The sequence below is a fragment of the Danio rerio genome, chromosome 25 (genome assembly GCF_049306965.1).
Source record: "Danio rerio strain Tuebingen ecotype United States chromosome 25, GRCz12tu, whole genome shotgun sequence".
Taxonomy (NCBI): domain Eukaryota; kingdom Metazoa; phylum Chordata; class Actinopteri; order Cypriniformes; family Danionidae; genus Danio; species Danio rerio.
Window position 1 is genome coordinate 39151888 of NC_133200.1, and position 15552 is coordinate 39167439.

General features: G+C 40.2%; 1 protein-coding gene across 7 annotated transcripts in view; it reads left to right on the forward strand.

Moving 5' to 3' along the window:
• The window catches only part of ankrd27 (ankyrin repeat domain 27 (VPS9 domain)), a 61454-nt gene that overhangs the window by 10265 nt on the left and 35637 nt on the right, over nucleotides 1-15552 (forward strand). For 3 of the 7 annotated variants that reach the window (XR_012400552.1, XM_073943429.1, XM_073943430.1), the window contains exon 1: nucleotides 13228-13353. Coding sequence is in view for 2 of the 7 variants with exons in the window: in XM_073943429.1 (XP_073799530.1) it covers nucleotides 13264-13353 (90 nt within the window). In the remaining 5 variants the exon portion in view is untranslated. Of the gene's footprint in view, nucleotides 1-4392; nucleotides 4472-4557; nucleotides 4756-6780; nucleotides 6860-6945; nucleotides 7166-9219; nucleotides 9299-9499; nucleotides 9723-10612; nucleotides 10738-13227; nucleotides 13354-15552 lie in introns of those variants that run through there. The other 4 variants (XM_073943433.1, XM_073943432.1, XM_073943431.1 and 1 more) reach the window with 2 other exon arrangements.

The window sequence follows — 15552 nt, forward strand, 5'->3', positions numbered from 1 at the left end:
GCTTAAATTCTCTGCCTCAACACTGCACCACTGACTTCCATTGCACCTCGGCAACTGTAGAGGTGCTCCGCTTAGCTTAAATACTCCGCCGCACCACTGACTTCCATTGCACCTCGGCAACTGTAGAGGTGCTCCGCTTAGCTTAAATACTCCGCCGCACCACTGACTTCCATTGCACCTCGGCAACTGTAGAGGTGCTCCGCTTAGCTTAAACACTCCGCTGCACTAATGACTTGAATTGCACCTCCGTAACTAGAGGTGCTCCGCTTAAACACTCCGCTGCACCAATGACTTGAATTGCACCTCCGTAACTAGAGGTGCTCCGCTCTGCTTCCATACTCCGCTGCACCAATGACTTGAATTGCACCTCCGTAATTAGAGGTGCTCCGCTTAAATACTCCGCTGCACCAATGACTTGAATTGCACCTCCGTAACTAGAGGTGCTCCGCTTGTATACTCCGCTGCACCAATGACTTGAATTGCACCTCCGTAACTAGAGGTGCTCCGCTTGTATACTCCGCTGCACCAATGACTTGAATTGCACCTCCGTAACTAGAGGTGCTCCACTTGTATACTCCGCTGCACCAATGACTTGAATTGCACCTCCGTAACTAGAGGTGCTCCGCTTGTATACTCCGCTGCACTAATGACTTGAATTGCACCTCCGTAACTAGAGGTGCTCCGCTCTGCTTACATACTCCGCTGCACCAATGACTTGAATTGCACCTCCGTAACTAGAGGTGCTCCGCTTGTATACTCCGCTGCACTAATGACTTGAATTGCTCCTCCGTAACTAGAGGTGCTCCACTTGTATACTCCGCTGCACCAATGACTTGAATTGCACCTCCGTAACTAGAGGTGCTCCACTTGTATACTCCGCTGCACCAATGACTTGAATTGCACCTCCGTAACTAGAGGTGCTCCGCTTAAATACTCCGCTGCACCACTGACTTGAATTGCACCTCTGTAACTAGAGGTGCTCCGCTTGTATACTCCGCTGCACCAATGACTTGAATTGCACCTCTGTAACTAGAGGTGCTCCACTTGTATACTCCGCTGCACCAATGACTTGAATTGCACCTCTGTAACTAGAGGTGCTCCGCTTAAATACTCCGCTGCACCACTGACTTGAATTGCACCTCTGTAACTAGAGGTGCTCCGCTCTGCTTACATACTCCGCTGCACCAATGACTTGAATTGCACCTCCGTAACTAGAGGTGCTCCGCTCTGCTTACATACTCCGCTGCACTAATGACTTGAATTGCACCTCCGTAACTAGAGGTGCTCCGCTTAAACACTCCGCTGCACCAATGACTTGAATTGCACCTCCGTAACTAGAGGTGCTCCGCTTGTATACTCCGCTGCACCAATGACTTGAATTGCACCTCTGTAACTAGAGGTGCTCCGCTTGTATACTCCGCTGCACCAATGACTTGAATTGCACCTCCGTAACTAGAGGTGCTCCGCTCTGCTTACATACTCCGCTGCACTAATGACTTGAATTGCACCTCCGTAACTAGAGGTGCTCCGCTTACATACTCCGCTGCACCAATGACTTGAATTGCACCTCCGTAACTAGAGGTGCTCCGCTCTGCTTACATACTCCGCTGCACCAATGCTTAGGGCTCTCCCCCGGGACAGCATGCCAAATAAGCTTTATTATCAATCATCAGCTAAGTGTGAACTCTTGAAATTACATTTCAAGCATTAATAAAAAAAACTCTTGGCTATATTTGCAGTAAATTCATGGCCAAAAATGTTTTAAAATATGCAGTGTTCAACATAATTTATTCATCTTTTTCCCAACACAAATCCATTAAGTTACCATAACTAAAAGTAGATTGAAAATAAAACGAGTTTCTCCAACAAATCTCTACAATTGTTTAAGCTCATTTTAAAAAGTAGTTTGAACAAGTAGCAAAAATATGTAGATTTTGAGACTAGATCTTCTATTAAATTGCTTTTAAATAATAATAATAGTAGTAGTAGTAGTAGTAGTAGTAGTAGTAGTAGAAGTAGTAGTAGTAGTAGTAATAATAATGCTAAACTGACACCCTCGGTGTTCCTCAATCTCGTGTTTTGTCTGTCTGGATGGTAGTGAGAGTTGTCTCCCCACACCATATCTTTGGGAATGACCCGTAGCGTCAGGATGGGGCGGCGCTCCCTCATTCACTCACCCTCGCTCAGCTCAGTCACTCTTCCATGGCGAATCCCTGCCCGAGGTTCTCTCACTCATAAGTGGAGTTCAGTGGTGAATGCTTCAATTGGGGGTGGCGGTGGGCTGGGGTCCAGATCAGCTTTCCACAGTTGTTGAGCTGAGAGTCAGTTTGGCTAGCTTAACGTGGTACCTCACAAACTATAGCCAGAAAATAATCTGCAACCTAACCTAAGATGAGGAATTAGCACCTAATAAGCACTGTTATTATTATTACTTGTAAGCACTTATAACAAAAGTTTGTCTATTTACAGTCATGACCTCATGTTGTGCAAACTGGAATCAGTTTGTGGTGAACTGTGTAAATTGCAGATTTCACACAATTCATGCTGTCCCAACACAAATCTATCAAGTTAAGCAGACTGAACATAAAACAATTATTTTTAAGTTCAGAAAATTAAGTTTCCCTAAAAATCTCCAGCTCATTTTCAATAAGTAGTTAAAACATTTAGCAAAAATATATGAATTGAGTGGATTTAGAGACTAGATCTTCTATTAAATTACATTTAATAATAATAATAATAATAATAATAATAATAATAATACTAAAATGACCCGCTTTGTGCTCCTCCTCGGGCCTCATGTATCAGCGCTGCGTATGCACAAAAACTTTGCGTAGGGTTTCACGCTCACGTTTGGATTTACTAACGATGAAATGAACGTGAGACTGTGCATTGATCCACGGCGACTTCATGTCTGGCGTACGTGTATTTCTTGTGTTTTGTTTAATTCTATTCGCGACTCCTAGAGGCAATTATGTTATATTGCACACTACAAAGTATCTTTGAGCTGTGCAACTGCAGCTGTATGGGACGGGTTCATCCACATGTCTAGCAGGTTTATAAGGTTTTCATACCATGCTGTTGATCAGCCAAACAAAGGGCAATTTGCAGCGATCGCCGGTTTTCCCAATGTAATCGGAGTGATCGACTGCACACACATTGCTATAAAGAAGCTATCTAAAGATTCATATGCAAACGTGAATCAAAGATTTCCATTCAATGAATGTGCAAATATAAGATGATGCAGACACTTATTAATGATTCCTACTGGTCTTCCTCGTGATGAAGAGTAGGCAAAATCTGATATGTAGTGGGGAATAAAGTCTGCTCCACTTTCACTCACCTCATTCCAACGAGGTGTCCATTTGAGACCCCATTTCGTTAACCGCGTCAGCTAAACTCTCCCACTCTATTTTTTGTATTGTTATTAATTCTGGAGGACAAACATGTAAATAACACCGCTTTTCTCCAGTCTACCTTCGATAGGCGCACCTCCAGTTCACGTTCTGTTCAAAGTTTCTCTTTTTGCTTGCTTTTGCCATCGCTTCTTTGTTTGGTTTTGCCATAGTAGAGTCATTAGCATATTCATATGGGGGAGGAGTTTTGCGCTCGTGCATGTTGCGCTCAGTTTCACGTTCATTCGGATGTACAAAGAGAATATTCATGTGATTCTGCATTTTTTTTACTGCGTACGCACATATACAGTTTTGTCCGTATTTAAAGCAATGTTTTAGTCTGATTGCAAAGCAAGTCTTCGTACATGAGGCCCCTGGTGTGTTGCTGTCTGGATGGTGGTGAGAGTTGTTTCCCCACACATATCTATGAGAATGACGCGTGGCGTCAGGTGGGGTGACGCTCGCTCACTCGCCCTCGCTCAGCTCCGTCACTCTGACCATGGCGAATCCCTGCCCGAGGTTCTCTCACTCTTCAGTGGAGTTCAGTGGTGAATGCTTCAATTGGTGGGTGATTGTGGGCTGGGGTCCAGATCAGCTGCTCAAGGGTGTTGTGCTGAGGGCCAGTTTCTCTCACTTACTGTGGCACCTCACAAACTACAGCCAGAAAATAAGCTGCAACCTAACCTAAGAGGAAGCATTGACCCCTAAGAAGAAGAGAACAAGAAAAAAAGCCAGAGTAGTAAACATTTTATTATGTCACTTCAGTGTTTATTATGATTGTAGTGATGCGACCGACCAGCGCTATATTGTGGCTGGATCCTTTAATTAGTGTATTCAGGGTGTGTAAAAGACTGCTTTGACACTGAGCTATGCACATCTGTGTGTCTTTGGGGAGTGACGTCTGGACTATCTCCAGGGTGAAAGGTAGGACCGGTTTGTGTGGTGCTGTGGTTAGCTGGTTGAGGGGTATTACATGTGTTTTCTTTTACTTTATCTACAGTGTGGTTCGGGGAGACATTGAAACTTTAAGTGAAGACTTTTGCACGCCATCAGCGGGGGCAGTAGATTGACACTCACAGGTATGTATGCAGAAGCTTTACAAGTTTTGGAGATGGTGTCTGTTTGTATTGTGGTTTCGGTTTCATTTAACGTTTGTTTATTGCAGTGATGCCGGAGTCGGGAGGGTTGCAGCAGGCTCATTTGCTACCAGTTACTGTCAGCATCAGCGTCGAGGGAAAAGTTTTGCTGCTTCTCTCTCTCTCTCTCCAGTCGTGGTCCATAAGACGCTGCATCAGCCCTGTACTTTTTGGGCTTTGCAGTGCCGCTAACGGGAGACTGAATGCTGCGGGTGTTTGGCGTTCAGGTCAGCGTGGCTGCATTCTCATTCCTTCCAGTGAGGCCGTACACACTAATAAGCACTGTTATTATTATTACTTGTAAGCACTTATAACAAAAGATTGTCTATTTACAGTCATGACCTCATGTATGTGCAAACTGGAATCAGTTTGTGGTGAACTGTGTAAATTACAGATTTCACACAATTCATGCTGTCCCAACACAAATCTATCAAGTTAAGCAGACTGAACATAAAACAATTATTTTTAAGTTCAGAAAATTAAGTTTTCCCTAAAAATCTCCAGCTCATTTTCAATAAGTAGTTTAAACATTTAGCAAAAATATGAATTGAGTGGATTTAGAGACTAGATCTTCTATTAAATTACTTTTAATAATAATAATAATAATAATGATAATAATACTAAAATGACCCGTTTTGTGCTCCTCCTCGGGCCTCATGTATCAGCGCTGCGTACGCACAAAAACTTTGCGTAGGGTTTCACGCTCACGTTTGGATTTACTAACGATGAAATGAACGTGAGACTGTGCATTGATCCACGGCGACTTCATGTCTGGCGTACGTGTATTTCTTGTGTTTTGTTTAATTCTATTCGCGACTCCTAGAGGCAATTATGTTATATTGCACACTACAAAGTATCTTTGAGCTGTGCAACTGCAGCTGTATGGGACGGGTTCATCCACATGTCTAGCAGGTTTATAAGGTTTCCATACCATGCTGTTGATCAGCCAAACATTAATGTGCAATTTGCAGCGATCGCCGGTTTTCCCAATGTAATCGGAGTGATCGACTGCACACACATTGCTATAAAGAAGCTATCTAAAGATTCATATGCATACGTGAATCAAAGATTTCCATTCAATGAATGTGCAAATATAAGATGATGCAGACACTTATTAATGATTCCTACTGGTCTTCCTCGTGATGAAGAGTAGGCAAAATCTGATATGTAGTGGGGAATAAAGTCTGCTCCACTTTCACTCACCTCATTCCAACGAGGTGTCCAATGAGACCCCACTGCGTTAACCGCGTCAGCTAAACTCCCCCACTCTATTTTTTGTATTGTTATTAATTCCGGAGGACAAACATGTAAATAATATCACTTTTCTCCAGTCTACCTCCGATAGGCGCACCTCCAGTTCACGTTCTGTTCAAAGTTTCTCTTTTTGCTTGCTTTTGCCATCGCTTCTTCGTTTGGTTTTGCCAAAGTAGAGTCATTAGCATATTCATATGGGGGAGGAGTTTTGCGCTCGTGCATGTTGCGCTCAGTTTCACGTTCATTCGGATGTACAAAGAGAAAATTCATGTGATTCGGCATTTTTTACTACGTACGCACATTTACAGATTTATCCGTATTTACAGCAATGTTTTAGTCTGATTGCAACGCAAGTCTTCGTACATGAGGCCCCTGGTGTGTTGCTGTCTGGATGGTGGTGAGAGTTGTTTCCCCACACATATCTATGAGAATGACGCGTGGCGTCAGGTGGGGTGACGCTCGCTCACTCGCCCTCGCTCAGCTCCGTCACTCTGACCATGGCGAATCCCTGCCCGAGGTTCTCTCACTCTTCAGTGGAGTTCAGTGGTGAATGCTTCAATTGGTGGGTGATTGTGGGCTGGGGTCCAGATCAGCTGCTCAAGGGTGTTGTGCTGAGGGCCAGTTTCTCTCACTTACTGTGGCACCTCACAAACTACAGCCAGAAAATAAGCTGCAACCTAACCTAAGAGGAAGCATTGACCCCTAAGAAGAAGAGAACAAGAAAAAAAGCCAGAGTAGTAAACCTTTTATTATGTCACTTCAGTGTTTATTATGATTGTAGTGATGCGACCGACCAGCGCTATATTGTGGCTGGATCCTTTAATTAGTGTATTCAGGGTGTGTAAAAGACTGCTTTGACACTGAGCTATGCACATCTGTGTGTCTTTGGGGAGTGACGTCTGGACTATCTCCAGGGTGAAAGGTAGGACCGGTTTGTGTGGTGCTGTGGTTAGCTGGTTGAGGGGTATTACATGTGTTTTCTTTTACTTTATCTACAGTGTGGTTCGGGGAGACATTGAACCTTTAAGTGAGGACTTTTGCACGCCATCAGCGGGGGCAGTAGATTGACACTCACAGGTATGTATGCAGAAGCTTTACAAGTTTTGGAGATGGTGTCTGTTTGTATTGTGGTTTCGGTTTCATTTAACGTTTGTTTATTGCAGTGATGCCGGAGTCGGGAGGGTTGCAGCAGGCTCATTTGCTACCAGTTACTGTCAGCATCAGCGTCGAGGGAAAAGTTTTGCTGCTTCTCTGTCTCTCTCTCTCTCTCTCTCTCTCTCTCTCTCCAGTCGTGGTCCATAAGACGCTGCATCAGCCCTGTACTATTTGGGCTTTGCAGTGCCGCTAACGGGAGACTGAATGCTGCGGGTGTTTGGCGTTCAGGTCAGCGTGGCTGCATTCTCATTCCTTCCAGTGAGGCCGTACACACTAATAAGCACTGTTATTATTATTACTTGTAAGCACTTATAACAAAAGATTGTCTATTTACAGTCATGACCTCATGTATGTGCAAACTGGAATCAGTTTGTGGTGAACTGTGTAAATTACAGATTTCACACAATTCATGCTGTCCCAACACAAATCTATCAAGTTAAGCAGACTGAACATAAAACAATTATTTTTAAGTTCAGAAAATTAAGTTTTCCCTAAAAATCTCCAGCTCATTTTCAATAAGTAGTTTAAACATTTAGCAAAAATATGAATTGAGTGGATTTAGAGACTAGATCTTCTATTAAATTACTTTTAATAATAATAATAATAATAATAATAATAATAATGATAATAATAATAATAATAATAATACTAAAATGACCCGCTTTGTGCTCCTCCTCGGGCCTCATGTATCAGCGCTGCGTATGCACAAAAACTTTGCGTAGGGTTTCATGCTCACGTTTGGATTTACTAACGATGAAATAAACGTGAGACTGTGCATTGATCCACGGCGACTTCATGTCTGGCGTACGTGTATTTCTTGTGTTTTGTTTAATTCCATTCGCGACTCCTAGAGGCAATTATGTTATATTGCACACTACAAAGTATCTTTGAGCTGTGCAACTGCAGCTGTATGGGACGGGTTCATCCACATGTCTAGCAGGTTTATAAGGTTTCCATACCATGCTGTTGATCAGCCAAACATTAAAGCGCAATTTGCAGCGATCGCCGGTTTTCCCAATGTAATCGGAGTGATCGACTGCACACACATTGCTATAAAGAAGCCATCTAAAGATTCATATGCAAACGTGAATCAAAGATTTCCATTCAATGAATGTGCAAATATAAGATGATGCAGACACTTATTAATGATTCCTACTGGTCTTCCTCGTGATGAAGAGTAGGCAAAATCTGATATGTAGTGGGGAATAAAGTCTGCTCCACTTTCACTCACCTCATTCCAACGAGGTGTCCAATGAGACCCCACTGCGTTAACCGCGTCAGCTAAACTCCCCCACTCTATTTTTTGTATTGTTATTAATTCTGGAGGACAAACATGTAAATAACACCGCTTTTCTCCAGTCTACCTTCGATAGGCGCACCTCCAGTTCACGTTCTGTTCAAAGTTTCTCTTTTTGCTTGCTTTTGCCATCGCTTCTTCGTTTGGTTTTGCCAAAGTAGAGTCATTAGCATATTCATATGGGGGAGGAGTTTTGCGCTCGTGCATGTTGCGCTCAGTTTCACGTTCATTCGGATGTACAAAGAGAATATTCATGTGATTCTGCATTTTTTTTACTGCGTACGCACATATACAGTTTTGTCCGTATTTACAGCAATGTTTTAGTCTGATTTCAACGCAAGTCTTCGTACATGAGGCCCCTGGTGTGTTGCTGTCTGGATGGTGGTGAGAGTTGTTTGCCCACACATATCTATGAGAATGACGCGTGGCGTCAGGTGGGGTGACGCTCGCTCACTCGCCCTCGCTCAGCTCCGTCACTCTGACCATGGCGAATCCCTGCCCGAGGTTCTCTCACTCTTCAGTGGAGTTCAGTGGTGAATGCTTCAATTGGTGGGTGATTGTGGGCTGGGGTCCAGATCAGCTGCTCAAGGGTGTTGTGCTGAGGGCCAGTTTCTCTCACTTACTGTGGCACCTCACAAACTACAGCCAGAAAATAAGCTGCAACCTAACCTAAGAGGAAGCATTGACCCCTAAGAAGAAGAGATCAAGAAAAAAAGCCAGAGTAGTAAACATTTTATTATGTCACTTCAGTGTTTATTATGATTGTAGTGATGCGACCGACCAGCGCTATATTGTGGCTGGATCCTTTAATTAGTGTATTCAGGGTGTGTAAAAGACTGCTTTGACACTGAGCTATGCACATCTGTGAGTCTTTGGGGAGTGACGTCTCTACTATCTCCAGGGTGAAAGGTAGGACCGGTTTGTGTGGTGCTGTGGTTAGCTGGTTGAGGGGTATTACATGTGTTTTCTTTTACTTTATCTACAGTGTGGTTCGGGGAGACATTGAAACTTTAAGTGAGGACTTTTGCACACCATCAGCGGGGGCAGTAGATTGACACTCACAGGTATGTATGCAGAAGCTTTACAAGTTTTGCAGATGGTGTCTGTTTGTATTGTGGTTTCGGTTTCATTTAACGTTTGTTTATTGCAGTGATGCCGGAGTCTGCTGGTTATAACAACAGTTAATTAGGGGGATTTCTTTTCAAATAAAAGATATTAAAATGTTACTTTCTAAATGTTATTTTTGTTTGTTTATATCTTCTTAGGACTCAAGGGAAATGGTCCTTCAAACACTACAATCCGACATCATCTTTATTATTATTGCGCAACATGATGGTCTCACAGCTAGAAGGTCGCTGGTTCGAGTCCCGGCTGGCTCAGTTGGCGTTTCTGTGTGGAGTTTGCATGTTCTCCCCGTGTTGCCGTGGCTTTCCTCCGGGTGCTCCGATTTCCTTCACAGTCCAAACACATGCACCGTAGGGGAATTGGGTAAGCTAAATTGTCCATAGTGTATGTGTGTGAATGAGTGTGTATGGATGAGTCCTAGTACTGGGTTGCAGCTGGAAGGGCATCCGCATATGCTGCGACGTGCAAAACTTATCCTGTAATAGTTGGCAGTTCATTACGCTGTGGCAACCCCCGATAAATAAAAGCTGAGGAAAAATTAATGAACAAATATGATTATTTTTATTACTATAATAATAATAATAATTTTTTTATTGTTATTTATTGTTACTATTATTATTGAGGATGACTATAATTCAAAACCAAAATTATATTCATTTATAGGTAAAAAGTCATATAAATAACTAAAAAAATTCATTTAATTACAGATCAACAAGACATGAATGAAAATGATATTTAGGACAGACATGCCAATGTTACTTACTCTAAAATACAAATAAAATTAATAAAAAATAAAGTCAGAAGAAGAATGAGTGTGTGTGTGTGTGTGTGTGTGTATATATATGTATGTGTGTATGTATGTATGCATGCATGCATGCATGTATGTATATAATATAATATTATTATTATTATTATTATTATTATTATTATTATTATTATTATTATTATTATTATTATTATTTTCATCCTATTTTGTTTGCAAGGTTTTGGAGTTTTACACCAGGGAGCGCTGTTTGTCCGGGTGTTTCATTTTGCCGTGAATTAAAAATGAACATTCCGCATTACTTAATGTCATTGTTTTATTATTATTATTCTTATTAAAAGGCAAATCAAATGACTTAAAGTATGTGTAAAAATTAAACAAAGATTTAGTTAACCCTGAGGGAAACGCTTCCAGATGTCACGTGATGTAAACCTAACAGACGCCTATTGATTGGCCAAGGCGATATCGAGTTCCGCTCTGATTGGTCCGTGTCAGTTTGGAGTGATCATCTGTTCGTGATTGTGACGGCAGTTGTCTGAAATGTTTTACATTCGCTGCCAAACTCCAATAAATGTTCAGTTTGCCACTTTATCCACCTGTACATAATCATATGAGGTAAGATGAACAATATTTCATATTTCAAGCAAGTGTTAAAGTCAAATATGAGTGTATTCCCTCTCGTTTTAGAACTGTTAGCAATTGCGACTCTGAGCCACTGATATGAAACCACAGAATAAATTGTTTTATTTTGTCATTTATTCGCTGTATTAACGAAATGTGTATTTATACACGGCTAATCAGTTATAAACCGCAGTCTAGCGTTTAACCCGTGCAGTTTTCGTTGTTTATTATGTTTTGTGTTTGGCTAACTAGTTAGCTTCGGTTGCTATTTCTTCCATCTGTCGTTAAATGCTGATCTTTTGGATTGTTTTTACGCTTATAATTAAATTACATGGCATGTGTGATCTGAACATAGACCAGATAGTTATTTCTGAGTCTATCATATGCATATCATGTGAGAACATGTGCTTGAATATATGACGATACCTTTATTTTCCATATTTATTATAGCGTTAACGTTTTAGCATGAGATGCTGTTTAGCAACAACGACTTTGTTTGTGGTGAGTAGTTTTGTAAAATATGCACAATGCTCTGCTTGTATTTGTCATATAGATTTTTGTGCTGAGGCACGTGATCATGTTATAAAGGGAAAACGTATGTCTTATCAAGTATTCGTTGCTGCTTCATTACTAAGCAACTTTTATTTAATTGCACGTTCAAAATATAAACAAGTAACGTTAAGATCCAACTAGTTCTTCACGAAATTTTGGCTGCAATATACTCTCATTGGCCACTTTATTAGGTACGCCTGACTGGTACCCGTTTGGAGCCTCTTTTGCCCTCAGAACTGCCTTAATCCTTCATAGATTCAACAAGGCACTGGAAATATTCCTCAGATTTTGCTTCATATTGACATGATAGCATCACACAGTTGCTGCAGATTTGTCGGCTGCACATCCATGATGCTGATCTCCCGTTCCACCACATCCCAAAGCTGCTCTATTGGATTGAGCTCTGGTGACTGTAGAGGCCATTTGAGCACAGTGAACTCATTGTCATTTTTAAGAAACCAGTCTGAGATGATTGAAGCTTTATGACATGGTGCGTTATCCTGCTGGAAGTAGCCATCAGAAGATGGAGAGACTGTGCTCATAAATGGATGGACATGATCAGCAGCAATACTCAGGTTGGCTGTGGCGTTGACACCATGCTCAATTGGTACTAATGAACCCAAATTGTGCCAAGAAAATCTCCCCCACACCATTACACCACCACCACCACCAGCAGCCTGAACCGCTGATACAAGGCAGGATGATCCATGCTTTCATGTTGTTAAGGCCAAACTCTGAGCCGAGCATCCGAATGTGTCAGCAGAAATGGAGACTCATCAGAGCAGCAACGTTTCTCCAATCTTCTATTGTCCAGTTTTGGCGAGCCTGTCTGGCACCAGTTAAAACAAACAATTTTATTTATTTATTTATATAAGTCTAACAGTAATCAGGTGCAGTAGTTGAATAATAAATAAGAATAAGAATGATGATAAGCTTTTAAACTGCTCACACAGTCACAGACCTCATATGCAAATGGTACATTATTATATAGACTGAACATTGCAAATCCTGCGACGTAAGACAGACAAGTGCACATGCACATATTTTATAGCATACTTTTTGTTGATATGGTTGTCATCAGCTTAAAATTAAACGCATATTGATAGAGAACTGGAAAGATCCAAAACATAGAGCCCTAGGGGTCTCTGCAAGACATTTGAGGAGAGTTTTTTTTTTTTTTTTTTTTCCCCAATTTAGCCTGAGATTAGCATGTAGTACTTAACTTTCAAGTAGAGTTTACTTAGTAGTTCCTTATTTAGCATTTGCTTAGTATTTATTTAGTATTTTACGTTAAGTGGCCTCTTATAATCTTCGTATTCCCAATAAACAAAGCAAATAATCAGATATATAGAAACATTTCTGTCAGACTGAAGTCTGTTTATAAAAATCCACAAGTGAATCAATGCTACTCCTTCCTGCATTTTAGCAATCTGCATGCTATGATACAGGCTTTTTTCCACATATTAAAAAAAATGCAGCTAACATTAAAGACAACAGCTTTAAAAGAAGCCAGATGCTTTAATAAATAGTCAAAGTTTAAAACCAAACCTCTTTGAGCCATTCTATGTAGCATAAGCTTTGTTTTTTGTGCACAAGTTGTAAATGAATTGCTTGAATTTATTTGTGGCCTGGCATTTGGACATCAAGCGAAAACCTAATTGTGAATGGATTTAATATGGAAAGGCGTGTCCTGTTGCCATTGGATGTCTCCGGTCTGTTGAATGTCAACCGTAAAAGTGAAATCGCTGTAAGGCTCAGATTAGCACGGTTCCCCCTCAGCCCAGTTTGTTGTGGCCCGGAGGAACAGATCACATGGCAGATTTCACATTCTTCAGGCTTTCGGCAGACAGTCCTCCCATGATGCCCAGATTGAGGGCTGGAATATGATCAGGCGTTTGGCCTTGACCCCTCAGAGCCGCCATGTGATGCTTTAATCTTTGCCTGGACGCCCTGAGCCTCTTCATCCTCATGGCGTTCCTCTTCCTCATTCGTCATTTGATGGATTTAAAGATGAAATTGTACATGGTGTCGAAAACTCTTCTTAACCTTCATAAATATGTGAGTAAAACTTCAGCTGAATCTGTACCTGCTAGTTCATGATCAATCCTCTTAGCTGGGTCTGCTGTAGTGATGTGTAGTTCAGTGTTTTAAGGTTAAACATTGGGTGGATTACTCTCGTACTGGTAATGATTTTTAATCCTAAACAAGTGTTGACTGGTTGGAAATGTGTGAAAATTATGGTGCAATGCAAAAAAAAATAATTATTATAATACTTTATTTATATTTGTTTCTTGTAAAATTGTGATGAACCATTGGTTTCATTTTGATTAATATAAGTGACTAATCTATACATACGAGATGTCAAAGACTTATTTATTATTTTATAATTATTAATTTTTTATATATTTAATATACATTATTTATAATATATGATTATTATATATATATATATATATATATATATATATATATATATATATTTATTTAATTATTATTATTATTATTATTATTATTATTATTATTTTTTTTTTTTTTTTTTTTTTTGTAAATATTAATTGACTGAGGCTTATATTAGTAAAATATTTGCCGATATATTTTATATTTTTTGCCAAGGTTTTTAATCAATTTTATTTAAAAAAATGTAACTTTTTAGTTTTTCCTCTAATTATTTCTTTAATTCTTTCTTCATCTCTCTCTCTCTCTCTCTCTCTTTCTTTTTACTTTTATTTTTTTTATCTTTTTAATAATTTTTTCTTGCTTGCTTTCTTCTGGGCCCTATCATACATCTGGCGCAATAAGGCTCAAGACATGTTTGGCACAATTTGTTGCTATTTTCAGATCAGCGCAACACAAATTTTCTCATTTTGTGCCATGTTGTTTAAATAGACAATCCATTTGCACCACTCTGAGGACTCATGGGAATGCTGGAAAGGAGGTGTGTTAAGGTGCATTGTTAGAGCATTGCTATTTTGAAGAACTGCAATCGAGCCATTGACAGTCTAAAAGCTGCTTTAAAGTCCATTGCAGAGCATGTTAGTTATGCGCCTATGCACGTCCAAAAATGCTTACACATTGCTGAATACACACAGGATGTACAGCAGCAACACACAAATATCTTTACAGATGAAAACTATTAAAGGATTAATGTTACAATTTATTATTTTCTACATCAATATACACCACTGCCCCCATTCCTTCACCTCAGGGGGCTTTTTCAGTTTATTCATAACAATCTGCAACTGTATAAAGTTGTTGTTGTTAGCAGTATTATTTATTATATGCAGATTTATATTAGTTTTAATAAACTCAAGTGTAGGTTTGTCCACGTGAGGTTTTAAGATGTCTGCATCACCATATGGGGCATAAGAATAGGACGTGTGTTTGGATCAGTTTGTTGACCACGCTTTGTTATTATTGTTAATTTTTCCTTTTACTGGAGATTAGAACTGAATTTAGAAATAGTTTTTAAGTAAATCTTTGTGCTTACCAGCAAAATTAAATATCTAGGCTATAAATGTCTTCAGTGGAGTGAGTTTCCACCGTTTCCCTGCTCCACTAAAGTTAAGGAGTAAAGTAAAGAGCCTGAATGGAGGAGGCTTGTTCTTTATTCTCGCGCTGCAGATGCTCTGTTTAACTGTTTTTTCGCTGGTGAAGCGTTCAGTTTTTACACTTACAAAGTCCGCCATGTAAGTAGCCAATGCACCATGGTGTAACGCAGCTGACTCTTAAAGGGAATGAGAGACGAGACTCTGATTGGTTTAATGTACATTATGCTCAAAACCCACCCAGAACTCATTAAGAGAATAAGCACAGCCCTGTTAGACCATGCGCCGAGTGTATCTGTCCCTAAAATAGCAAAATTGCATTAAGACACAGCATTAATGCTTGTGTGCCATGAGCTTTATTGTGCCTAGATCATTAAAATAGAGCTTTTTTTCTTGCTTTCTCTATTTTTCTTCTTTTTTTCTTACTGCGCAAATAACTGAATTTTTTACCTTTTTGATTTTGCTGTGAATATAGCTGTAATTCATACAGAGCATTACACAAACAAACAAATAAGTCCAATTTGGATGCAGTATATCCCCTTGTTAGTTTCTAAGATTCATCAAATTAGGCCTGTGCAGTCTTTGTCATATTTTTAGGAAGTGAGCAGAATGAAACTGTCTTTATTTCCCACTCCGAGCAGAATGGGGAATTCCTGCAGCGAGACACTCGACCGCCTCCGTTTAGAAATATATCAGCGAGCGGAAATTTCAA